The sequence below is a fragment of the Sabethes cyaneus genome, chromosome 2, assembly GCF_943734655.1.
Source record: "Sabethes cyaneus chromosome 2, idSabCyanKW18_F2, whole genome shotgun sequence".
NCBI lineage: Eukaryota > Metazoa > Arthropoda > Insecta > Diptera > Culicidae > Sabethes > Sabethes cyaneus.
In genome coordinates, this window is record NC_071354.1 from 14,810,050 (window position 1) to 14,835,397 (window position 25,348).

The following is a 25,348-nucleotide window of genomic DNA, read 5'->3' on the forward strand; positions in this document are numbered from 1 at the left end:
TTTCCATCAAAATTAATTAGCTTTGTGGGATCCTGCTCATGTTTTTTGAGCAGTTGAACTTCCTTGAGGAAACTATTTACCTGAGCTAGGCGTACCATGGTTTTTAACGCAATGTCGATTTCTGCTGGTGTAAGACTCCCAACCACGCGTTCCAGCTTCGACCTTCGGCAATTTGTACCAAAACGGATGCAAACAGCCACCACTTTCAGTAGCTTTCCTAGCTCCGAATATTTTCCAAAAATGGAATTGTTGGCTTCAGTAACTGTTAGTACGACGACTGCACGTTTCTCCTGTTCCAAGTCCTGGCTTATCTGTAGAGCTGGTGGAAATTTTGGCCAAGTTTCAGCTGGCAGCGTTAAGAATGGCGGCCCATGCCACCATAACGAATTATCGATGATTTGGATTGGACTTATACCGCGGGGTTTAACTCGGACGGGACATGATTCCAGGGTAGGCTTCGAGTAAGATGTTGGACTTTTGCTACCCGATTAGAGACAACCGGATGTGGTGACCGGATCCAGTGCAACACGACTGTGCTGTCCGACCAAAATACGACAGAGCCAACGAAGTCTGTAGTTGTACGCAGGTTATGAATCAGCTGGCTACCAAGCACGGCCGCACATAGTTCCAACCTTGGAGTGGAGAGGCCACGTAAAGGGGCGACTCGTGACTAGGAGATCGGCAGCTTGCTTTCGATGTTCCCTTGTCGGCCCGACAACATACACGCTGCATCCGTAGCCCTTCGACGACGCGTCGCAAAAACAATGCAGCTGGCAATCCTGATGCGAATTGGGTTAACTTGGTTGACTTGGGATGAAGCATTACCCGATCAAGACAGCGAGTGCACAATGAGTAAAAACGAGCCGTAGTTCCAAGAATTAGAAGCCGCTGGTTTGGAATCTGACAAAATACCAATTTCTATGTAAAAAAATGCAGGAAATCGATTGGTGGTGGTTTCATCCTGCGTGGACTTCGGGAAGTGGTTCATTTTGCCCCACTTTCCTCAAAAATCATGATAAAAGCTAATTAAACAGTATAAAAACTTATTTGCCGCCCGTGAAACGAACTCAAATAGCTTCCAAATTTTGGCAAAATATCAGAACAATCAAATTCCATCCATTGCATACTGTGCGAAATGCAAGAATAGTCCATTTTGCCCAATTCACCCCCATACACATAGACCAAAACATAACCTAATTAAAGCGATTAAAACTAACTCAAAGGTAAAAACAGTCTTCGGAAAAAATGTGTGTTTTATCATACTGAATAACTTTGGAGAACAGTTGAAAGCAATAAATTAATTGGTTGCGGAGTTATTGTGCAGAATTGTTTTTTAAGTGTACTTTTTAAATAAATCATTAAATCTCGCAACTAGCAAAAGATAGATAGTTACTATACTATATTCAGCAAAGTTGGTCATTTTAGTGTGTTCTATTTTTTTTCTGAAGAAAAAAATTTTTTTGAGCGCATTCAAAAAAAAAACGAAAGTTTGTATCACCTTGAGAGATGAATATAATATCACCTTGATAGTTTGAAAAGATGCGCTGGTTTTTATTGATAAACTTCTCCAAAGATACCATCGTTGAAAAATTACGATTTTTTTACGCAATAGCAAATGAACGTGTTTTTGTAGACCTAGGAGAGAATCAGGCAAACCGAACCGATAGTGAATTCATCACGGTACTACACTCAAGTCTTTTTTTACACGGTTTGTTTTTTTCGATTACTCAGGAACCGTACAACTTAGGGACCATTTACAAACTACGTAACGAATGTCGGGCCGCTCCCAAATGTATTGAGAAATAAATAAATGGTCCCTAAGTTGTCCCGTTCTTAATAATCGAAAAAACAAACCGTGTAAAAAAAGTACTTGAGTGTAAATCGATGACAGTCAGCTCTCCTGATGTCTTTCGAATGAATTGGTACTATTCGAGTTTATTCCCCTGTCTTTGAATTAGTTTTAATCGCTCTAATTAGGTTTTACTATGTATTTAGGGGTGAATTGGGCAAAATGGACTATACCTGCTTTTCGCACAGTATAGAATGGATGGGGTTTGATTGTTCTGATGTTTTGACAAAATTTGGAAGCTATTTGAGTTCGTTTCACGGGCGGCAAATAAGTTTTTATACTGTTTAATTAGTTTTTAACATGATTTTTGGGAAAAATAGGGCAAAGTGGACCACTTACCGAAGTCTGCGCAGGATGAAACCATCACCAATCGATTTCCTGCATTTTTTTACATAAGAATACAAGATTCCAAACCAGTGGCTTCTAATTCTTGGAGCTACGGCTCGTTTTTGCCCATTGTGCACTGGCTGCTTTGATCGGGTAATGCTTCATCCCAAGTTAACCGTCTAGCCCACAATCCTTGGACGAATATTCGTGTACTGATGACTACCGGTCCCAAAAGTGCTAGTGGGTCAAAGAGCTTCGACATTTCAGACACGTCGGCCCACTTGGTAACAACAGGTAAGGTCCCCAAGTTGGTAACTTGAAAGCTGAGCTGGTCTGAGCTTGGGTTCCAAAACAGTCCTAGCGCCTTCGTTACTGGATCACGTGCAAATTCCGTCGTACCTGGACTTCCGCAGAGCTCGCTGGGAATATGATGCAACACGTTCGGATCGTTGGCGTACCACTTACGAAGGGTAAATCCTCCTTCGCTTAGAAGCTCTCGTAGCTGACGCCAAGTCTCCGCGGCCTCCTCCAAATCATCACCTCCGGCAAGGGCATCATCCACATAGAAACGATGTTTAACTACTGGTGCGGCTAGTGGATATCGATCCCCATCATCTTCAGCTAGCTGGTTCAATACGCGGGCAGCGTGATTCGTATGTTACGGTCTTAATATGTTTCAACGGTAATGATGGATCCGAAAGCCACAAAATCGACAGAAATCTCCGATCGTCCGGATGCACCCATGTTTGTCGAAACATTTTCTCGGCGTCGGCGGTGAACACGTACTTGGAGACCGGAAATTCAGTGTAACAACGAGCAAGGCTGGTTGTACTGTTGGACCAGCGAAAAGAATTTCGTCCAGCGACAATTGACCGTGTGATTTGCTGCTTGCGTCGAAAACGACCCGGGTTTTTGTTGTCGTGATTTCGGGGCTTCGAACAGCATGATGCGGATTGCGGAAGGTAGAACTGCGGGCCCGCGGCGCAAGATCACTCTTCCATATGCCCCAGCTTTAGATATTTGCCCAATAGCCTTTCGGTGTGCTGGTGGCCGACCAAATAAAACAAAAAAAAAGCTTTAGATATTTCTCCATAAAGCGCGTATACTCCTCACGTAGCTCGTTATCTTTGGCGAAGCGTCTCGAATCGAAATCGAAAATCTGTTCACAACAGCTTTGTAGGAATTGCCAAGTAAAGGGACACGTGATTCTCTAAACGGAAATCGCACAATGTAACGTCCGGTTTCATCACGCGATACCGTGCGCTTAAAATGGTCTTCCACATATTGCTCGTCCTGCGTAAGCGCTCGTCCTACATCGAAATCGTTGACCTCCCACATCCGTTCTAGTTGAACGTTGAGATCTTGGTCAGTAGCGACGTGACACGCCACCGTATCCGTCGACTGAGACCTGGCTTTCCCAGACACCACGTATCCCAAAACGGTCTTCTGCACGTAGTTTGCACACAATGTACTGCAATACAATAGGACCTCACTGTAGAGAGGTTAGATTTTTCACCGCGCGTTGACGGGTACTCGAGAGGATAGCAATTACCGAGGTCTTCTTTTCACTAAGTTACTACTAGTGACCACTAGAATCACGAAATGGAGTGTTTAGCCAGCTATTCACGGCTGCTACGACAGTGGATTGGTTCTAGTGGATATCACTACACGTGGTGCGTGATTCGCGCACAATAGTCTGTAACACAATAGCTCGTTACGCATTAGACACATTCCAGCATTACGGGATACTATCCCTACCATGCGGATCGGTTCCCTGATATTCTAGTGGAAGATAAAGTACTCTGTATACAACTATTTTACAAGGTATTTGCCAAAAAATTGGTGAAACAGGAGGCGATTCACACGGTAACAATGGGTGCTAATTTTGTCCCGTAACGCTGGAATGTGTCAATAGCTCCTCGTGGTATAGAGGTTATGATTTTCACCGCCGTTTCGACGGGTACTCGAATAGTAGTTATTTCCGAACACTTTCTTTGGTCCAAGTGCCACCAGAAACACTAGAACGAACGTGATGAGGTGTAAAGCCGGATTTGCGCGGCTACAAACGACTAAGAATGAGTTTAACTGGATGGCACTGCAAAAGGACTGCACTTTACTGGGGAAATCCTCCTGGGTTTCGGCACCATAAAATTGTCCAGAGCAGGGCTGTCAGTCGCTCACACTATGCGCCCAATGTTCCAATATTATTCCTTGTCGCACAGAGCGATTCGGCAACACACCTCTACAGCTAATATGCACACAGCGTACGAGCGAAAGCGGAGTGGGAGCGATCGACAGCACTCGGTGAAAATCGCCCAGTGAGTGACAAACAGCACTTGGTGCTGCCCTTTGCCACACTCCGTGCGGAATTGCGCAAAAAAATTGTTTTGTATTTACAAATTTTCTGCCCTTTTAAAAGTGAAAATACACGCTGCACTGAACAACTAATATGGTCTATGCTAAGTTAGTACGGATCAGGCGACGCAACAGAAAAAATGTTTTTTTTTCAATCACACTACTTCAACTGACCCAGCGCAGGGTGTACAATCAAGCCGCGCAGAGTGCGGCTCTTGGTGTGGTAAAGCACGCACCAAATTTATCACTCTGCGTTTGCGACTGCCTTTTCCTGGTGCGCGTAAAACACGAAAGAGCGTGTTTAGCAAAAGAGACACTGAAGGGAATTTGTGGGCGAACACACACCGCATGGCGAGTGTTGTGTTTAAGAATGTGTGTCTTTTGGTTTGCGCTGCGGTTTATGCCACCTCTGGTCCAGAGATTTGACCAGTAGTGAACCGTTGACGACACTAGATTTAGACCACCGAGGCTCAAAGCGGACACCGTCACGACAACCGTATTCGGTAGATGGAAAGTTTGGAAAGTTCGAATTTCGATCTGCTTAAGAACAAACGAGCGTCTGTCTTTTGAACTGATTTCGATTAGATACAAAGTCAGCTCCAAACATTATTGTTATATTATACACGATAGGGATTTTTAATAGCTGTAGTAAATAAAAAGAGTAACGTTGTTAAGAACCGGAAAATCGTCTGTCTATTGCGAGTGCAACATTTTAAAAAAATCCGTTTATTGGCGATCGGGGAAGCTTCAGTATGCCAAAAAATTGTCACGCGAAAGGGCCGGGTGTGAGTTGTGGAATATGTGGAGTTGCTCGTCATGTGAAACGAAGCATGCAGCTCAGGGCACATCATCCCGTGAGGCATCTGTACAGGGTGGAACAGGGAAAAAGTCGACTACAGATCAAGAACAGCAAAGCGATGAAATCCAACGGTTTCAAATGCAAGCTAGGTTTGATCAGCAACAGCATACGTATGAAGAGTTAGTGCGTAAGAAGGATCTTGAAATGAAAAGGCAATAAGCGATTTACAGCGTCAGTTTCTAGTCGTTGCCTTCAAAAACTGCGGGGGGTAGTGGCAGCATGTTACTAGAGGATTTGTCTGGAATGTGTAATGTGCGTTAATTATTATTTATGTAGTCGTCGGAATCGAAACCACAACGAACATTGTGCATGGATTATTGAAGGTACTAGAAGACAACTAGTTGCTTCTGGTGCTGGTGGACAATTTAATGTATATTACCGCCAGAAATAAAGTATTGTCACTGCAAAACTGGTTTACTTCAATGATCCACTGCTCAGGAATGCTAATAAATTTATCAGAAAATTTAACAAATCAGGAAAAAAGTACCAATCCGGCTTCCTATGTCAGAAAACCGACCTTTTTGCAGAATTGACCGGCCACCGGCTTTGCAGGTGAAAAACCGGCCACTTGGCAACCCTAGAGGAGCTGAGCGTTCCTGCCATTGTACTTCCTAATGCTAACTCAACATCATTGTTAGGAACTGAATCTCGTGTCTCAGATTATGTATGTTTGGTAATTACGTGGATGGAAAATCAGTTGCAGGATATAGCGAAAACGCAGGAGTTTGAAACGAAGCGGCTTGAGGAGCGATTGCAGGTGAAGGAAATCGGCGTGAGCAGATCTGCTCTAATGAATGACGGTTTAAATTTCCGTGCGAACCTTTCTTCCGGTAATCAACAGTCGTATAAACAGTCTGCGACCTCTCTTCACGAGCTCAGCAAAAGCCAACTCGCTGCGCGGCAAGCAGTAGGAAAAGAACTTTTCCACTTTCTCCGGTAAGCCAGAGGAGTGACCGCTATTAATTGCTACTTACGAGAGTTTCACCAGGATGTGTGGCTGAAGAGTGATGAAGAGAATTTATTTCGATTTCAGCGCAGCTTAAAAGGAAAGGTCCTCGAAGCGGTGCGCTGACTGTCAAGATCGACTGGGCAAGACATCGGCTAACACTAAACGCGGCAACTCTTTAGGACTTTCGCAGATGGCTTGAAACACTTGTTGAAGCAGCATGCGTGGTGACGGTTCCTTCATCGTTCGGCGATTATACCGGTAAATCTGACAGGCGAAGCAGGAGGGAGGAAGTGTACTTACACCGTGAATCAAGACCAGCCTCATGCTCGCCAGTGACTTTTGGAGCAACATCGCGGAAAAAGTGTTTAACATGCAGCGCAGAATGTCGGAATACTAGTTCTTGTCAGTGTTACCAGGTCGATTGCCCATTTTCCCGCTGCCCAGAGGTTGATTTCCCGCTGAAATCCCGCTGTCTAGAGTCTATTTCCCGCTAGAAATCCCGCTGAACCAAAAGTCATATTATTCCTTCGTTTCTGGTGCAGAATATTCATTTCAGTAAGGCTTGCATTTGAAATCAAGATGATCTGCTGAAATTGAGAGGTTGCAATTAAATGAACATTATGCAAATTTGCTGCATTCATGTTGACGAAGCTTCAGGAAACAGAAAAAGAAGTATCTTGTTATCCCTCATATAATGACTTTTTACTACGACATTTCGCACGAATAATCTTATCTTTAATCTTATCTTTCCTTAATCTTATATTTAAGGAGTCTAAGAACACATGCGAAAATTTCGAAAAAAGCTTTAGCACAAATTCTCTTTCTGTGTCTAGCTATGATAAAAATAATGCAAAATTTCAGCAAAGCTGGCAAATGGTTATGGTTTTTGGTGACAAAAGAAGATATGTTTCAACCTTTATAAGCAGCCCAAATTTAAAAATATCTGAGAAGCGCATCGGCTCTTTGTTCTCGCTGATATTTTGTTTTAGCAAAAATGTACCGATTTGTCTTTTAGACTTAGGGTTTATCGGCTCATCAGCCGATTTTTTTTGATTTTGTTAAAATTAGGAATACGCAAAACGGATTGGTTTGGTGGTCTTGTTCAGTAAGTTCTAATGAGTATTTGTCAGAACTGATCCCATTCTAGGCAAAAACCACGGAGTTTTCTAATCAGCAGGATATACTGAACCATCTGCCAATGCATGAGCAGACATTAGACTGTCAATAAACGAAGTTTTTTGCTGTCAACCTCTCTGCCAGCACTCTTGCCTACCAAATATCGCTAAATCGAGATCCCGCTAAAATCCCGCTGAGTTATTTAAGAAAACCGCTAGATTCCCGCTAGCCGCCGTTTGGTTATTAAGTCCCGCTATCCGGCTTGAAATCCCGCTATGTCTAGCGGGAAAACCGCTGATCTGGCATCGCTGGTTCTTGTGCAAGATTTAGAGATATGGACATCGGGACATAATAAGCTGTGTCGCAAATGTCTTTCAAAGCATTTCGGAGCGTGCACGATGAGGGAAGCTTGCGGAACAAATGGCTGCTCTTACATGCGCCATAAATTATTACACGACGATTCTAGATACCCTTACTTACTTACTTACTTAGGTGGCTTGCCGTCCTAAAACAAAGCCTGTTGAACAAAATTTCTCCATGTAACTCGGTTAAGGGCTACCGCTCTCCAATTCCTCGGACACCGAGTACTCTCCGCCAGATCTCGCTCCACCTGGTCTAACCATCTTGCTCGCTGCGCTCCTGGTCGTCTTGTTCCTACCGGATTTGAGGCGAACACCATCTTTGCAGGGTAGTTGTCCGGCATTCTTGCAACATGCCCTGCCCATCGCATCCGTCCAGCCTTAGCTACCTTCTGAATACTGGGTTCGCCATAGAGCTGTGCGAGTTCATGGTTCATCCTCCGCCTCCATACTCCGTTCTCCTGTACGCCGCCGAAGATCGTTCTTAGCACTCGTCGTTCGAAAACTCCGAGCACCCGCAGGTCCTCCTCGAGCATTGTCCATGTTTCATGCCCGTAGAGAACAACCGGTCTAATAAGCGTCTTGTACAGGGTGCACTTTGTACGGGGACTTAGTCTGCTCGACCGCAATTGCTTGTGGAGCCCATAGTAAGCACGACTTCCGCTGATAATACGCCTCCGAATCTCACGGCTGGTATCATTGTCCGCCGTTACCAGTGAGCCAAGGTAGACAAATTCATCGACTACCTCAAACTCATCGCCGTCGATCAATATACTACTGCCCAAGCGGTGTCGTTCGGCCTCGGTTCCGCTGGCCAGCATGTACTTTGTTTTAGACGTATTTACCTTTAAGGCGTGGTACACTAATTACGTAACGCAAAAATTATAGTTTTTTGACCCCCTCCCTCCCCTATGTAACAATAAGTAACGCTTGGTATAGCTCCCCCTTTAAATTACGTAACGTTAATTAAACCTCCCCCCCCCCTATCATTGAATGAAAATCGCACAATCCGTTAATTTTTTTTTAGTTTTGCAAACTCAAGAAACGCATCGATTTTACATTCCTATCAAAACTACTATGATCAAAATGTCAATTCTGAATTCTGATCAAACTGTATGATTTAACACAACCAAGTATGAGTTCAGAACAAAAATTGTGATCAAAATGGATTTGATCAAGTAGAATCGAGGCTAAAATCATAGAGCTACACAGCTGAAACAGCAATTAGGCATCACCCCATGTTGCTTGCTGGGCCAAACGGGTTTCGGCTGCTTAGATTTATTCAGCAAAAAATAATTTCGTATTTTTTCAATTTGATAAATTTGTTACGTAACTCTTCTCAAGACTCCCCCTCCCCCTTACGTAACAAAAAGTAACGCTAGTTTGACCTCCCCCCCTCCCCTCTGAGCGTTACGTAATTTGTGCACGAAGCCTAACCCAATCTTCTGCTTCGCACTTTAGTCTGGTGTACTGTTCAGCCACCGCCACAGATGTTCTGCCGATAATATCCATGTCATCGGCAAAGCAGACGAATTGACTAGATTTGTTGAATATCGTGCCCCGCGTGTTGATATCCGCTCGGTTCATAACACCTTGTAGCGCTATGTTGAACAGCAGGCATGAAAGACCATCACCTTGACGAAGCCCTCTGTGTGATTCGAATGAACTTGACAATCCACCCGAAATCCGAACACAGCACTGTGTACCATCCAACGTAGATTTAATCAGTTTGATGAGCTTCCTGGGGAAGCTGTTCTCGTCCATGATTTTCCATAGCTCTTTCCGGTCGATGGTATCATATGCGGCTTTGAAGTCAACGAATAAATGATGCGTGGGAACTCTGTATTCACGGCCCTTTTGGAGGATTTGCCGCAGTGTAAATATTTGAACCGTTGTAGACCGACCTTCGACGAAGCCGGCTTGATAAGTTCCCACAAATCTATTCGCAATTGGTGATAGACGGCGGAAAATGATTTGGGACAGCACTTTATAAGCGGCATTGAGAACGGTGATCGCTCGATAGTTCTCACAGTCCAACTTGTCGCCCTTTTTGTAGATCGGGCAGATAACCCCATCTTTCCACTCCTCCGGTAGCTGTTCCGTATCCCAAATTCTAACAATTAGTCGGTGCAGACAAACGGCCAGCTTTTCTGGTCCCATTTTAATAAGCTCCGCTCCGATGCCATCTTTTCCAGCTGACTTGCTATTTTTTAGCTGCATGATAGCCTCCTTAACTTCGCCTATCGTTGGGGCTGGCACCTCTTCCCCGTTTGCTGCACCGTCGAAATCGCTTTCCCGCCGCCATGGTTTTCCGCCTGGGCGCCATTCAGGTGTTCGTCGAAGTGCTGCTTCCACCTATCCGTCACCTCACGATCGTCCGTCAGAATACTGCCAGTCTTATCCCGACACATTTCGGCTCGCGGCACAAAGCCTTTGCGGGATCCGTTCAGTTTCTGGTAGAACTTTCGCGTTTCCTGAGAACGATGCAGCCGCTCCAACTCTGCATATTCCTGCTCTTCCAGGGTGCGCTTTTTCTCCCGAAAGATTTGGTTTCGCTGCATTTTCTTCTGTTTGTGTCTTTCCACGTTCTGACGTGTGGCATTGCGCATCTTGGCCGCCCGCGCAGCGTTCTCCTCATCCATCACCCTCCTACATTCATCGTCAAACCAATCGTTCCGCTGATTCCGGGCCACATGCCCGATGGAGCTCTCCGCTACACTGCTCATGGCTGTTTTGATAGTGTACCAACAGTCCTCGAGAGGGGCTTCGTCCAGCTCGTCCTCTTCCGGCAGCGCAGCTTCGAGTGAATGCTCGTAGTTTGCGGCGACGTCTGGCTGCTTCAGCCGCGCGAGATCTAACCGAGGCTGGCGTCGGTACCGAATGTTGTTCACAACGGAGAGTCTTGGGCGCATCTTAACTAGGTAGTGGTCCGAGTGAACGTTAGCGCTTCGATAGGATCTGACGTCGATAATGTCTGAGAAGTGCCGACTGTCGATCAAAATGTGGTCGATCTGTGATTCTGTCTGATTTGGTGACCTCCAGGTATACTTATGGTGGATTCTGTGCTGGAAAAAGGTACTACGTACGGCCATATTCTTGGAGGCGGCGAAGTCGATAAGTCTTAGGCCCATTTCATTGGTTGGCTGGTGTGCACTGAACCTTCCAATCACCGGTTTGTATTCCTCCTCCTGGCCGACCTGAGCATTGAAATCCCCGATGACGATCTTGATATCATGTTTTGGGCAGCGGTCGTATTCACTCTCCAACTGCGCGTAGAATTCATCCTTGTCGTCATCGGTTTGTGGTTTATCTGGTTTCCGGAAATCCGGTATTCCGAGGATGTATTCCGGAGTTAAAGCTAAAAATTGCTGAAAAGGATTTTTCTATCTTCGCTAAAGAGATAGAAGGTTACTGTCTTCTGGAAAAATTCTTGTAATAATATGCTCTAAAACCTTGCAGAACCCGTAAATGTGTTATATTGAAACTGAAAAAAAATAAATTTTTTATTTCACTTTTAGGGGGATTAATCAAAATTTTAATTTCGCCAAACGATAGAACTTTTGATTTCAAGAAACTCTTCCAAAGCCGTCATAAACCTAAAATCAAGTTGCAGCGCTACGACGTCGAACTTGCGGCTCTTCAATACGTCGGAGAGCACTCGAGTGCTCCCTTGGAAGTTGAGAGATCGGCAGTTCCACGTCCCGAGTTTCCAATCCATAGTCCTTTTTCGTCGCGTGGGTCTATTCCGATTGTTCCAGTAAGAATATATTTGTTCTTCGTTCCGTGCTTTAGTGTTTTTGGTGGTGACGGCTCGCAAAGCCTGCTACACCAACCCCCTGTTTCGCCGGAGGGCCAACGAAGCTCGAAAGAGCCCTCATTTCCTGTCAGCATACGACCTTGGCTTCCACCGGGGTTGGTTACCCGATCTCCACCAAAGTTGCTCGTATCCCGGCTGGTACCACGAGGCGGTAGGAATAGGAGTTGCTGAATAAGAGGCTATGGACCACTGTAGGGTCTATTTTATGCCTACACGTGCACAAGGCACCGACGGTACGCATTATTCAGCCGTTTACCAGCCATTCTAGATACCCGCGATATCTAAATCCTCGGCCTTCAACGTCACAGGCGGATGTTGAGGGTATGGAAGCTGCATCCCTCACGTAAGCAACGTTGGTAGAGTGTTGTTTAGATACATTCCAGTACTGATTTACGGACGCGGGAGCTCTGTTCGTACATACGCCTTTTTGGATGATGGTTCTTCAGTCACGCTGATGGAACATGACCTTCTGAATGAGTTAGGTCTCTATGGAGAATCTTATCCACTGTGCTTAGGGTGGACAACCGACCATCCACGGCAAGAAGCAGAATCCGTGAAACTAGCGCTGGAGATCTCTGGAATACATGAGGCGAAAACGTGTTGGATCCCAAAGGTGCATACGGTTGAAAGCCTCGCTTTACATCGACAGACCCTCAAGATGGATGTATTAACACGTAAATATAATCATCTAAGAGAGCTGCCAGGTGATTCGTACTACAATGTTCGGCCTACACTCCTCATAGGAATAGATAACTGCCATCTGGGACATACTTTGGATAGCAGAGAAGGCGCAACACATGGGCCAATAGCTACTAGACCCCGTTTAGGATGGACAATCTTCGGCATCTCTTCCGTCAATGACAAACTTTACAGGCTATCACAGTCTTCATACTTGCCCGTGTTGTGAGCAAAGCGACACAGAACTGCATAACATAATAAAGGCTTATTTCTCGTTAGATAGCCTTGGAATAGTGCGTTCAGCCAAACCGCTTTTTTCAAAAGATGATGAGCGAGTCTCGAAGCCCATAGTAAGCAGGACTTCCGTTGATAATATGTCACCGAATCACACTGGAAAATAATATGTCTATGATTAAACAGCTAAGTCTCAGACGTCAACTAAACCAGCGACTCTGGTAGAGTAATGCCTGCCATCATAAAATCACTTAAGGGTAAGCGGGGCAAGACCGCCCACTTAAGCAAAACCACCTGTGTAAAAAAAAGTTGTGGCTCAATTTCTAATTTATCTGCTTTAAATGAACAATTGATCTATTACCTATATGTAAAAAATAAAAACATAAATATCTGTAATGATTTTCTATTTTTTATTACGATTTGGAAACACGTCCAAAAAATAGAGTATATTTTCCATGCGGGGTGAAACACGCCCACTAACGGGGTAAAACCGCCATAGCGTATAACTTTAACAATATTCAACCGATTTGAACGAAACTGGTGGCATTGGAATCGTGAATTTATCTAATTTAAACACATTGAATCAGTTTGCCATCAAACAATACATGGATCCCCGAGATCCGCAATTTCGAAAGAGTGTCCGGCAACCACTCGTATTAGAAGAATATCAGTAATATAGATACCAACAGTCTTGAAATTGATACCGTGTAGTTTCCTTAGACAACAAGGTGGATCAGGTTAAGCATCCTGGAGCCAATCTTTAAGGACTAGAGAGGATCTAAGATAAAATATAACAATATGGGTATTAAAGTTCCGGCAATTGATCCGGTGGGTAATTTTTGACATTTAAAATTGTTCTGCTTGATAAACCAGATACATATTATTTTTGCATTGCTAAGAAAATTTGCTATATATTCATAAAAAAAATGTTTATTCCATGATATTTGTTCCAAGAGGGAGGAATTATTGAAAAAACTATATCCGAGAAAACAAGAAAATGTCCATAGCGCCGCAGGGAAAATTGGCAATTTAAATTTTTTCAAACAGTCTACGACTAAGTACATTTACATTGTTTTATGTAAATCTGAGATTGTTTGATCCAAACTATGCAATTATTTTATCAATCTCCTTATCGCACTTGCATTTTGCACGACGATCTTGCGCCGTTCGTTGTGGGCGGTTTTACCCCCAAATGACCGATTTACACATTTCACTATTTATTTCAACAAAACTGCATGAACAGTTACCTAATTTAAGTACTGTCGGATGAAGACAGGATCAGAGATGCGATATGGGCAGGATTTACTAAAAGTTTCAACGTTTTGAATAAAATGAACCCTAAGTTCTGCGGGAACAAAGTTATAAAAAACGAAACGATTATAATGAAAAATCTGTTTTTATTTTTTCTCCGATAGTTTATACGATATTGCTGTAAAAGGTATTGTAAAATATTGCGTACGCATTCAGTAATATGACTGTCATCAACATTTAACACCAATTTGAGCAAGGCCCTGTAAAACCATGGTGGGCGGTTTTACCCCGGCGGGCGTTGTTACCCCGTTTACCCTTACATGATATTCAACCCCCGTTTTACAACGTTTACAAGTGTGGTTCGAGCTAAACTGTCGTGCCAGACTATCAATTTATAAGAAGGACTTCAAACAGCTTCCTGTGCAGAAGTTGTATACGGCAAGCGAAAGAAGAAAAGCTGCAGAAATTTTCAAGCATATGAAACTGTCGTAGTTTGCTGGAAATAAATGGTTTGGCATGCAATCTGTGCCCGTAGTTTGAAACGAGACATTTCTATTTCAATCGAGACCGTCAAGCAGGAAATTTACGTAAACGAGTGTCTAGAAAATTGTAGTATTAATTACCAAGTGTTAATTTTATATATGTCAAAATCCTTAGGTGTCCGGTACTGGGGGACTTTCCCCTATACTCCCTTTCCTGAAGCGATTGATTCGTGTTGTTTTGGCCGGATTTATAATAATAATTGTAACAACGTTGAATACGTAAACCAAAAACTAATAAATGGTTTCACATTAAAAAATTAAATGCTGTTAGAAAAATTCTGTATTATGTGCAATTTGTATTTTTTGCAAAACCTGCGAACCTAAAACATAACAGTGAGCTTTGGCTCATAGGCAATGTATGGTAGGTACTTTTCATTGCAGTTAATGAGACTCCGGTATCAATTTTCCACCTGCGACAAAAGCACTTGCGTAGCAAATTGCTCTGCAAGTAGGTACAGCCGCCATTGATTCGGGACTTTATTCGAGGAAACAATGGCATGCATTAAAATCAAATACCGTGTGTGCTACTAAACCGAAGCATTCGGTACGTAATCGAACAATACAGTCTTAAAAAAAAAAGCTGAAGCCAAGAGCCGCGCATTGTGACTTGACGGTTCCGACAAGTTGTAAAAGACCTGTTTACACACGTACTTTTTACTTCGTCGGTAAAAATTGCGCAACCCTCAAAGTGGTAGCCAAGTAGTTTCACTTAATGAATCAAACATAATAAAAAATAAAACAGTAAGCTTTACTGTGTTTACTGCGGTGCAACGCGCGTCAACCTGGCGAACCAAAACGAATGTTCATCATAATAACGCGAAATACAGTAGGATATAACCTACTGGCAGTTATGGTCAAAACCAGTAGCAAGGTCTTCCGTTAAACCACAAAGCATAATCATTCAAAACGAATCGTTTTATTTATTTCTGTCTCTTTGTTACCTTTCGTTTCGTACCAGGGGTCGCCGGAATGTGCTCCAAGACAGCCGTTGCCCCACTGGATCGGATAAAGATTCTACTGCAGGCCCATTCGGTCCACTACAAGCACCTGGGCGTGTTTAGCGGTCTGAAGCACATCGTCAAGAAGGAATCTTTTTTCGCACTGTACAAAGGAAACGGTGCCCAGATGGTGCGGATATTCCCGTATGCGGCGACACAGTTTACGGCATTCGAGATCTACAAGAAGGTTCGTTGGCTTTGAACTTGCTTGAGGTCAAAACTTTTCAATTCTTTATTCAATAGTATTTAGGTAAAATACTAGGACCCAGTTTACCGATTAAACATTCGGATAAGTTCGTTGCCGGTGCCGGAGCTGGTGTAACTGCCGTCACACTCACCTACCCGCTGGACACGATCCGTGCCCGGTTAGCATTCCAAGTGACGGGCGAGCATCGGTACAATGGGATCGTTCATACGGCGGTTTCCATTTTTAGGACTGTAAGTTCAACTCAACTGATTTTATTTTTGGTTTTCGTTATTAGCTAAGTTATTTTTTATTTATTCCAACAGGAAGGTGGCACCCGGGCGCTGTACCGAGGCTTCGTGCCCACACTGATGGGTATGGTACCGTACGCCGGTTTTTCGTTCTACTGCTTCGAAATGCTCAAGTTTGTGTGTATGAAGTACGCCCCGGCGGTGACGTGTGCTCCATGCGAAAGAAATACAGGTGAGACGATTTTTTTCTGTAGTTTGTTGACCGCCGCAGGCCATCGAATTCCAATAAGGGAAAACAGAGTGTGAATGTGTCAATCGCGTCTACCCGAATTTTGCTCAGACAGATAAACACGAATGACGAGGAAATCAAGCGGCACCTTAGCTAACCCGTGCGTGCGAGCATCATGCAATCTTCGAATGTTAGTCATGTCGTGCCGAAATTCCATCGCTATTCCGGTTTTGGCTGGCTGATATAACTAAATCAACAGCGTGCTGTGGAATGTTGGCTTTACCTCCAGCAAGCTTTTAACGTCTGTCCCCCCATCGCATCGGAGCGGCTGAAAATTCCCCATTTCAGGTCAACTCCATCGTTGTGGTTCGCTTGTTAGGTCAACTCAAGTGGTTATCAAACATTGCTTTTTCTTCCGACTCGAAAAAATCCATGAAGAATGTGTGTGATAGTAATGTGATCATCCCGAAATGTTTTAATTTTCTTATCGTTGTTCCCAGGTGGCCTTGTGCTATCGGTTCCGGCCAAACTGCTTTGCGGTGGATTTGCCGGTGCTGTTGCGCAATCCTTCTCCTATCCTCTGGACGTCACCAGGCGGCGGATGCAGCTTGCCATGATGAACCCGGAAACGGCTAAGTTTGGGTAAGTGCGCCGCGGCGGCTACTCGTGTTTCTTTTAGCTACAACAACGTGTCTGACCTTTTTGGTCAGAACCGCTTTTCGTTTCGTTTGTTCGAACATCCGGGAGATTCCATCTGTTGTAGGTTAAATTTAGACGCAGGAGCTTTATTTTTACGGTTTGTTTGCTCCATTATCACGTGTTGTCACGACTGAAAAATTCGACCGTGTTTGAGATGGCGGCTTGCGTCGCTTTTTGGTGCGCTTCTAAGCGCATAGGGTTTCGACGCTATCTGATGAGTTGTTTCTATGGATATTTAAATATTTACGGATGGCAGCGTCATAAATCGGCTCTGTCTATGCATGTCATTAGTGATATGATCGCTGCGACTCGTGCGTGAAGGTGACGACGCTAAGAATGGTTCAAGTCGAATGATTTAACGAGAAAATGTGTTGATAGTATTGTGCACGAATTTCAAATGCCGAGACGACTGGGATTTACATTGTCTTGGTTATCAGACGTTGTTGGAGACTCACCAAAAATTGATGTTGTTGGAGATAACCTTAGTTCTTTGAAGGAAAATTAGCTCCGTATATTAAATATAAATAAATTTTTCTTCTTATATTAAATGTTTCGTCACTGAACAACGCGTTCGGAACAATTTAATGAATGAAATGTGCAATAAACTATGATTGATATAATATATTATAACAGCTTGCTTTACAGGAGATAAAGTTGGTTGGTTATCAAATACTGTCGTGGCCTATCATGGGAAAAATTATCCTTAATTACGATATTATACTAAACGACTCAGTATATCTTGCGAGCGAAATTTCACATATGTTTTTACGCCTCTTCACCTATGTGTTCATCTATTTGCGGAATTTTTTTAGTACACTAAAAATAATCCACAAGTCCTTTCCACGTGAAAAATCACGTAAATTTCTCTGCAGGGAGTTACGTGATATTCAGCTGACTGTTATTGGAAAAAATAGTAATATCTACCTAATTTGCATGATATTAGGCCAAAAATATAGACTTAGCGAAGGTAAGAGTCGAACTCATAGCTCTCAAATATCTAATATCAAAATGACTAGATTTTTCCAGTCAAACTTTTTTATTATTTATTTTCTATAGAAAATCTTAATTATCTAACGACGAAAAGAACTTTTTCTGCGAACTACTCTCACGCAATTAGCACTTTTTCTTAATGGAAGATTTTACCCTCTTAACACGTCTTTCGGCTGCCCAACGATAATAAATTGAAGTAACATAACGTGAAATCTTCCGCCATCTCCGGAAGGCATTTTGTTGACCTCGATGAGAATGAATAATAAATACAATTGTTGTATTGCGAATGGTAAAGTGCTTGTTCCATTCATTTGAAATCAGTACGTTTTACGATTCGGTCCTACCTGTTTCATGAATTGTGTTTTCCCTTTAACTTCTACTTTCCCTTTCTACTTACTATACAATAACATATGTACCAATTCTTAATAGCGGGTTTTACGGCAACAACATCAACGTTCTTGGATGAATATATCTTGCGTACAAATGAAAGTTTTTTTTTCTGTTTTTCAGAATAAACTTTTTATCAATAGCACTGTTTGCGTAGTTTGCGTGATTGTGAAACAAGGTTTGAAATAAGAAAAACATAATACAGAATTAAAAATTATTTATAAGCATTAAAAGCAACAGAACTACTCTGCTCGGAATGCATGCCTTTATAAAAAGCTACGTATGCCATAAGCACAGGCTATTTTTTATGGGGAATCCCCCTTCTTTCGTCAAAAAGCGCCACTTTGACCAACACGGAGACATTCCCAACTAAGCCCAAAACTGAAATGACGGTTTAATCGGTACGAAGAATGGAAAACGTGTGTTATGTCTGTTTGTCTGTGATTTTGGTATACTCAAAATCGAATAATTCACGCGTGAGATATAATGAAAAAAATTCTTTTATTTTTTTCGATCCGATTTATTTCTTTCCCATTCTTCAGTTCCAATCACTGTCACAATGTTCGCTCGAAAATATCCCAGATGAGTACTAGCAGTATACGCTAAAAGGCCCGTAAACAGAACCGCTAGCAGTAAATACGTCGCCAATATTCTAGCGACTAGCGAGACACGAGAGCAAATGACGCTAAATAGAAGTACAATTGTACGATCTGGAATTCTACAAAAAAAGACGAAGCCATACCACGTGAATCAAACACTCATAAAAAACACATACATTCCGAAATTTCTTTAAAAAAACCATATAAATCTTGAAAAAACAGAAAAAAAACGTCGTAAAAATCGTTAGAAGTCAAAAAATCATAAAAAAATATAAAAATAAATCCAAAACAAGTGAAAAAGAAGCCAAAGAAAGTCCAAAACGAAACAAATCAAAATATGTCAAAACATTTCTTCTCTGCTTTCCACTTAGCACTGTTAAATTTTGGAAACAAAAATATTAAGTTATGAATCGAAGATCATCAATTAAGAGCTGTATGCAATCAAAAGTGTAAAGCTAAAAATCATTTAGGTTTATGATGTTTGGTTTTAGATTTGTTTTTTTTAAATCAATTTAAAAATCAAAGATTAAAAAAGTATGACAGGAAGGTGACAGGAACAGAAACCCAAATGAAGTCAAAAAGACGCCAAAGAAAGTCAAAAAGAAGTCAACCAAAATCAATAAGAAACCAAAGATAGTCAGAAGAAGCCAAAAAGAAGTCAAAGATAAGCCAAAAAGAAGTCAAAAAGACACCAAGAAGTCAAAACGAAGTTAAAAAGAAGTCAATAATTGCCAAAGGAAGTCAAAAAGAACTGAAAACAAAGTCAAAAAGAAACCATAAAGTGGTTAATCAAATGTTCAAATCCAAAAAGGTAAAAGATCAAAAATCAGAAAATCGAAAAGAAAAAAATCACAAAGCTAACAAGTCCAAAAGTCAAAGCTCACGAGTGCTGAAGTTCAAAAACCGAAGTTCTAGATACTCTCTACTCTTAGATACGCGTCTAAGAGTCTAAATGCCAAAAGCGCAAGAGCCCGAAAGTCCAAAAATTGAAAGGTCCAAAGGTAGACTGTCCTAGATTCCAACCGTACAAAAGTCAATGGAGAATAGTTCAAAAGTTTCAAGAGTGCAAGAGTACATGACTCCAAAAGTTTGAAGCGCAAAAGTCCAAAAGTCCTAGAATCCTAGAGTCTTAGAGTCCAAGAGTTCAAAAGTTCGGAAGTCCAAAACTCCAAATGTCCAAAGATCCAAATGATCCAAAGTCCAAAAGGCAAAGGCCAAGGGTTTAAAAGCCCAACGGTTCAAGAATCCAAATGTCAAAGGTCAAGTGTCCAAGAGTCCAAAAATTCATCAGTCCTTGAATCCGAGAGTCTAAAAGTTTTAGAGGCCAATCACCAAAAAGTCCAAGAGGCCTGGCACTTTGTTGATAACATCACAAAATGGCCCGGCGCAGAATGTTTTTACGCATTTAAGGGGGCATAGTACTTTTTTAATTTAAAAAAATCGAAATTTTTTTTATTGATTATTTCGAAAGATTAACATTTTGACCATATGTGTTTCAAGTCATTTCGATGAATTCCAGAAATTGACAAAGTTACAGCTATTTGTACCGCGCATGTCTGGAATGATTACACAGCGAATAAAAAGTCCAAGTTCAAGGGTCCAAAAGTCCAAGAGTCATAAAGCATAAAAGTTCAAAAGCCCTAGAGTCCAAGAATTCAATAATCCAAAAGTACTAAAACCCAAAATCCAAATGTTCAAACGTCAAATATCCAAAATTTCAAAAATCCGAAAGTTCAAAATTCCAAGCCCAAAGGTCCAAAAGTCTAAAAGTCCAGAAGTTCAAAGGTTCAACAGTCTTAAATTCCTAGAGCCCAAAAGTTATCGGCTGAGAATCCAAAACTTCCATGGTCCAAAAATCCAAAAGTTCATGAGTCCAAGAGTCCAAAAGTCCAAGAATCCAAGAGTCCAAGAATCCAAGAGTCCAAGAGTCTTATGGTCTAAGGGTCCAAAAGTTAAAGGTCAAGAGTTCAGGTATTCAGTGGTTCACGAGTCCAAAAATACATGAGCCCAAGCGTCCAAAAGTTCAAGAGCCCAAATATCCAAGAGTCATGGGAACCATGGAACCATGGAAGTTCATGGGTTTAAAAGTTCAAAGTCAAAGGGCAAGAGTCCGAAAATTCAACAGTCGTAAAGCGTAAAAGTTCAAGAATTCAACATTCCAAAATTCTTAAGGTCCAAAGGGTTTTCGCTAGGTCCAAATGTTCAAAAGTCCGAAGGTTCAAAGGTCCAAAAATCCTAACATCCTAGCGTTCTGAAGTTAAAGGTCAAGAGTCTAAGAATTCATGAGTCCAAAAGTTCAAAAGTTCAAGAATCTAAGAGTCTTATGGTCCAAGAGTCCAAAAGATAAAGGTCAAGAGTCCCAGTCTTCAATGATCTAAGAGTGCAAATATTCATGAATCCTAGAACCTAAAAGTTTAAGGGCTCAAAAGTCGGAAAGTCAAAGATCAAGGGCCCGAAAGCTTATGACTTCACAGTCGAAGAGTAATAATGCGAATAAGTCCAAAAGTTCTAGTGTCCAAGAGTCCAAGAATTCAAAAGTGCAAAGTCGTAGAGCCTAAAAACCTAAATGTTCAAAATTCCAAAATCCAAAGGTTCAAAAGTCAAAGGTTAAGAGTCGAAAGGTCCAAAAATCAATGGTCAAAAGTCCAAAACTCTAAGAATCCCAGAGTCGCAATGTTCAAGAGTTCAAGAATCCAAGAGTCTTACGGTCCAAGAGTTCAAAAGATAAAGGTCAAGAGTCCCAGTCTTTAATGATCTAAGAGTCTGAGAACCTAAAAGTTGAAGAGTCCAAAAGTATAAGGGTTCAAAAGTTTAAAAATCAAAGATCAAGAGTCCGAAAGCTCAAGACTTCACAGTCGAAGAGTAATAATGGGAATAAGTCCAAAAGTTCTAGTGTCCAAGAGTCCAAGAATTCAAAAGTGCAAAGTCGTAGAGCCCAAAATCCAAAGGTTCAGAAGTCAAAGGTTAAGAGCCCAAAGGTCCAAAAATCAATGGTCAAAAGTCCAAAACTCTAAGAATTCAAGAGTCGCAATGTTCAAGAGTTCAAGAGCCCAAGAGTCCAAAAGTCCAAGAGTCAGAAAGTTCAAAGGTTCAAAAGTCCCAAAGTCAAAGATCAAGGCTTCATGAACTCAAAAGCAACCCAAGAGTGCAGGTTCATTTTTGTCTAAATCTTATGTCCATATCGAATTTCGTAAGCCTAAAGTTAAAACAACAAAATTTTAAAGTAGAATTTTAAATATTGAAAGTGAAATTTGAACAGCCGTTATTTAAAACATTTACTGAAAAAAAAATTAAAATTAAAAAAATTAAAACTAAAAGTTAAAAAGCTGAGATCGGACACCTGCCTACAGTTGTCAAAGAATTTGACAGTAGTTGTCAAAGTTCTAAGGATGACGTCTAAAGTTTTGTTTTGAAATTTAAAATTAAGCTCAAATTTTTAACTTCGGAGATGAAAACCATCTGGTGAAAGTGAAAACCAAGTGAAAAGTTGGTTTGTGCCAGAGTGCGTGCAGAGGAAAATATTGCTGCCGTAGCCGCCATTGTTGATGGCGTGTGCCTTGAATTCTCGCATAACTCGTCAAATCGTCCTAAGTAACAATGAGAGATTCTCTTCGCCTCTGCTCTCCTGAGGTAATTGCCAAGATACAAATGCATTTGAAAGCATCTGCATTGCATGACTCGGTTGCCGGAATCTTTAGCCAGCTAATACTTAAGGAATCTTTCTGTAAAATGCGTTTACGTCGCCATAATAATCGAAAGAAAGGGAATTAAATAAAAAGAAAACTTATCCAAACTTAATTCTTAATTATGTGTATTATGTTCTACTACAAACAGACACTGAGATAGCCTGCAAGTCGTAGGCGAAATACGTATCTGTCAAGAATAAAATATGCATAGGGTTTACTTCTAATTCCCGTCGTAGTAAGGAAAGCCACTCTAATTTTCATCATTTCTTAGGTGGATTTAATGAATACTCCAAAAGTTCCAAAAGTCCAAAAGTTGACTCAAACACACTTACCTTCCGATCCGTGCCCTTTGAATTCACTTAAAAGCGATTAATAAAGCATTTGATTGAAATTATGCAACTGACTTTATATCTTAAATTTGTCGTACCGTTTTAAAATCCGTCCATCAACATTTTTCATCGTCCGAACTAAAATTCACAATAATGTTTACGAAGCTAGCGCGCATGTATTTGTGTAGGACGGCATGACAAATGTTACTCAGCAAAATTTCTGCAGGTCATGCAAGTTTTCCCGGCTGCAGAATAACGACAATGCGTTAGCGTGAGTTATTTTCATTTTATGAATGACGGAAATTGAAACGATTAGTCGACATTTTCATCTTCGTCGCACGAAAAAACGTTGGAAATTTGGCTGCTAGGAATTCTTTAATGAAAAAAGCATTTAAATAGATCTCAGCTCACTTTGATTGATCGCGTATGAGAGGCAACAAACTAAAATATTAGTGAATAATTAATTGTGTATCATAAAAATCGCTGACATTTTTAATAATTTGTGTTGGATAAGACGGGAATAGGCAATTACGACGAAGCAGCAACATACCCTAGTAGAATTAAATTGGATTAGTTTTTTTTTATTTAATTTCCAGGTTTAGTATTCTTTTAAGACGCTCCAAACACTTCAGTCGAAAGAAAGGGACATTGAAGCTAGCCTCGCAATGTTACATTGGATGTTTTGAAAAGTTACACAAGAATGGTCGATTCATCGTCGTTCTCAACAATTGACAATGCGTTACTCGACCACATGAAAGATTTTACTCAATGCAAATTTTTGTCAAAAATCACATAAAATGTGCAGCTCGTTCAAGAGTTGATGCCAAATGTTCCTACCTCAGTATCAAATTTTTGGTGTGATAGCCTCAAATCAACTTGAAGAAGATCCGTTTTTTTACTGAAAAAATGTGTCCAGCAACGAACCTGATTTCTGGTTGAATAGATACATCAACAAACAAAACTGTCGCTTTTGGCATGATTTGTAGCCGGAGGCAATACAATAACTGTCAGAAAATTGCATCTCTCAATGCGTTTTATGGGCCGGCGGAATCAGGTAACCAATAAGCATTAACATAAGTAGTAAATCAGCCGCTTATTAGCATATCTGATATTTTATACCGCACGTTGCTGTTTATTAGAATTTTGACTGCCTAACTTTAATGCAGTTCGGCATCCAAAATTCTATTCAAATTCTTCTTGTCGGTAATCAGCCGCAAATAAGAATTGTCAGCACTATAAGAGGTTTAGCCGTAAAGTAGCTATATGTTTTGCCAAGAAATGCTTATTGTCTTGCATTTGAATGGCATTGCTAATGCTTATTAGTTGCCTGGGTAGTCTATAATAACATGCTTTTTGCCTAACTACTGGCTTCACAGCACGCGAAAATGATGGATCAATTTATAAGGGAGTTTGGCAAGCAATCAATCTCGTGTCTTAGACCTTTGAATTGGTCGCCAAGATCGTGCTATTTGATTCATTTAGATTACTGGTGTTTGGTGTTGGTGACATCCAGCCAGCATGAAATGGTGCAAAATGGAATTTTTTGCATAGATCATCTCAAATATGGTAGATATAAAATTTATCGGTTAAAACGAAAATTGTGTACAATTTTGCAATTGTTGTTTGTTTTATTTTAAAATCACCCTTACTTAGTAAGAAGCTTCGCTTATTTTACTTTTAAAATCACGGGCAAGTTGAGTATCCCAATTTAAATAAAGCAAATGCTAAATTTATTCATATCAATAAGAGATCAAGCAGTACGTTAGAGATATCATATCATACAACTGACCATGATGGATTTGATGTTTGAAATTGGTGACGGTTATAAACTTCCTCTAACATTTCAGGGATAATGTGTTTCGAATCAACCTTTGAAAAGATCCACTTGTATAAGTCATATTCAAAAACATGAACCAATTTGAACTGAAACTCTTATTATATATTCATCCAAACTTTGGGTAGATCACGATTCCTGTATTATAAAGCTATACAAGCAATCAATCAATCAAAGAATTATCTTATAAAACCTTCTACCTTCCTTTTGAATGCCGAAGAAATCCTGACAAATATTGGCTAAATGTCAGGTGGCCTCTCACACTGGCAAAATCTGCGCGCAACTTGAAAACGATTCTTATTATCGTTCCCTCTTCTGTAGATCTGACAATCTGGCACAGATTTTAATTTCAAAAACTCGTTTTCACAATCACAACAACTCCTTGTATGCTTGTAGGGCTCAAAGTTTAACGCTACTACACCTGGGAGCTTGCGGCGGTTATGGGTATCTGTCGATCTCGCGGAATTAAGCAAAATAAACTACGACGCACCTGCGATTTTATGAAGGCCGTTCACTCTTGAGGCTTTACATAACACGAATTCGGCGAGAAGCGCGCATCATGAGTGCGGGAAAAAGCACACCCATACCTACCGAGTCCGAGTCGAACTAAGCTTGCTTTCTCTAGGCCATCAACAACCGATCTGCCGACTTCTGCGGACCAGGGACCTGCTCACCTGTGTGCCATCACAGCAGTGACCGTGGAAGGCGCAAAAAGTAAGCTGCTTGCAGCCAGCCAAGGGTAACCGTACGTAAGCGTACCTCATCAGTCAATTGCAGTGTTGCAAAAATAGAGTAGCAATTATTTCAGGTTGTCAATCGGTGAGGA

General features: G+C 41.4%; 1 protein-coding gene across 1 annotated transcript in view; it reads left to right on the top strand.

Moving 5' to 3' along the window:
• Nucleotides 1-25,348, top strand: part of LOC128734212 (solute carrier family 25 member 16-like) — a 44,501-nt gene that overhangs the window by 3,713 nt on the left and 15,440 nt on the right. The window contains exons 2-5 of the mRNA XM_053828275.1: nt 15,295-15,521; nt 15,578-15,772; nt 15,845-16,001; nt 16,499-16,640. Of these exons, the coding sequence (XP_053684250.1) occupies nt 15,295-15,521; nt 15,578-15,772; nt 15,845-16,001; nt 16,499-16,640 (721 nt within the window). The remainder of the gene's footprint in view (nt 1-15,294; nt 15,522-15,577; nt 15,773-15,844; nt 16,002-16,498; nt 16,641-25,348) is intronic.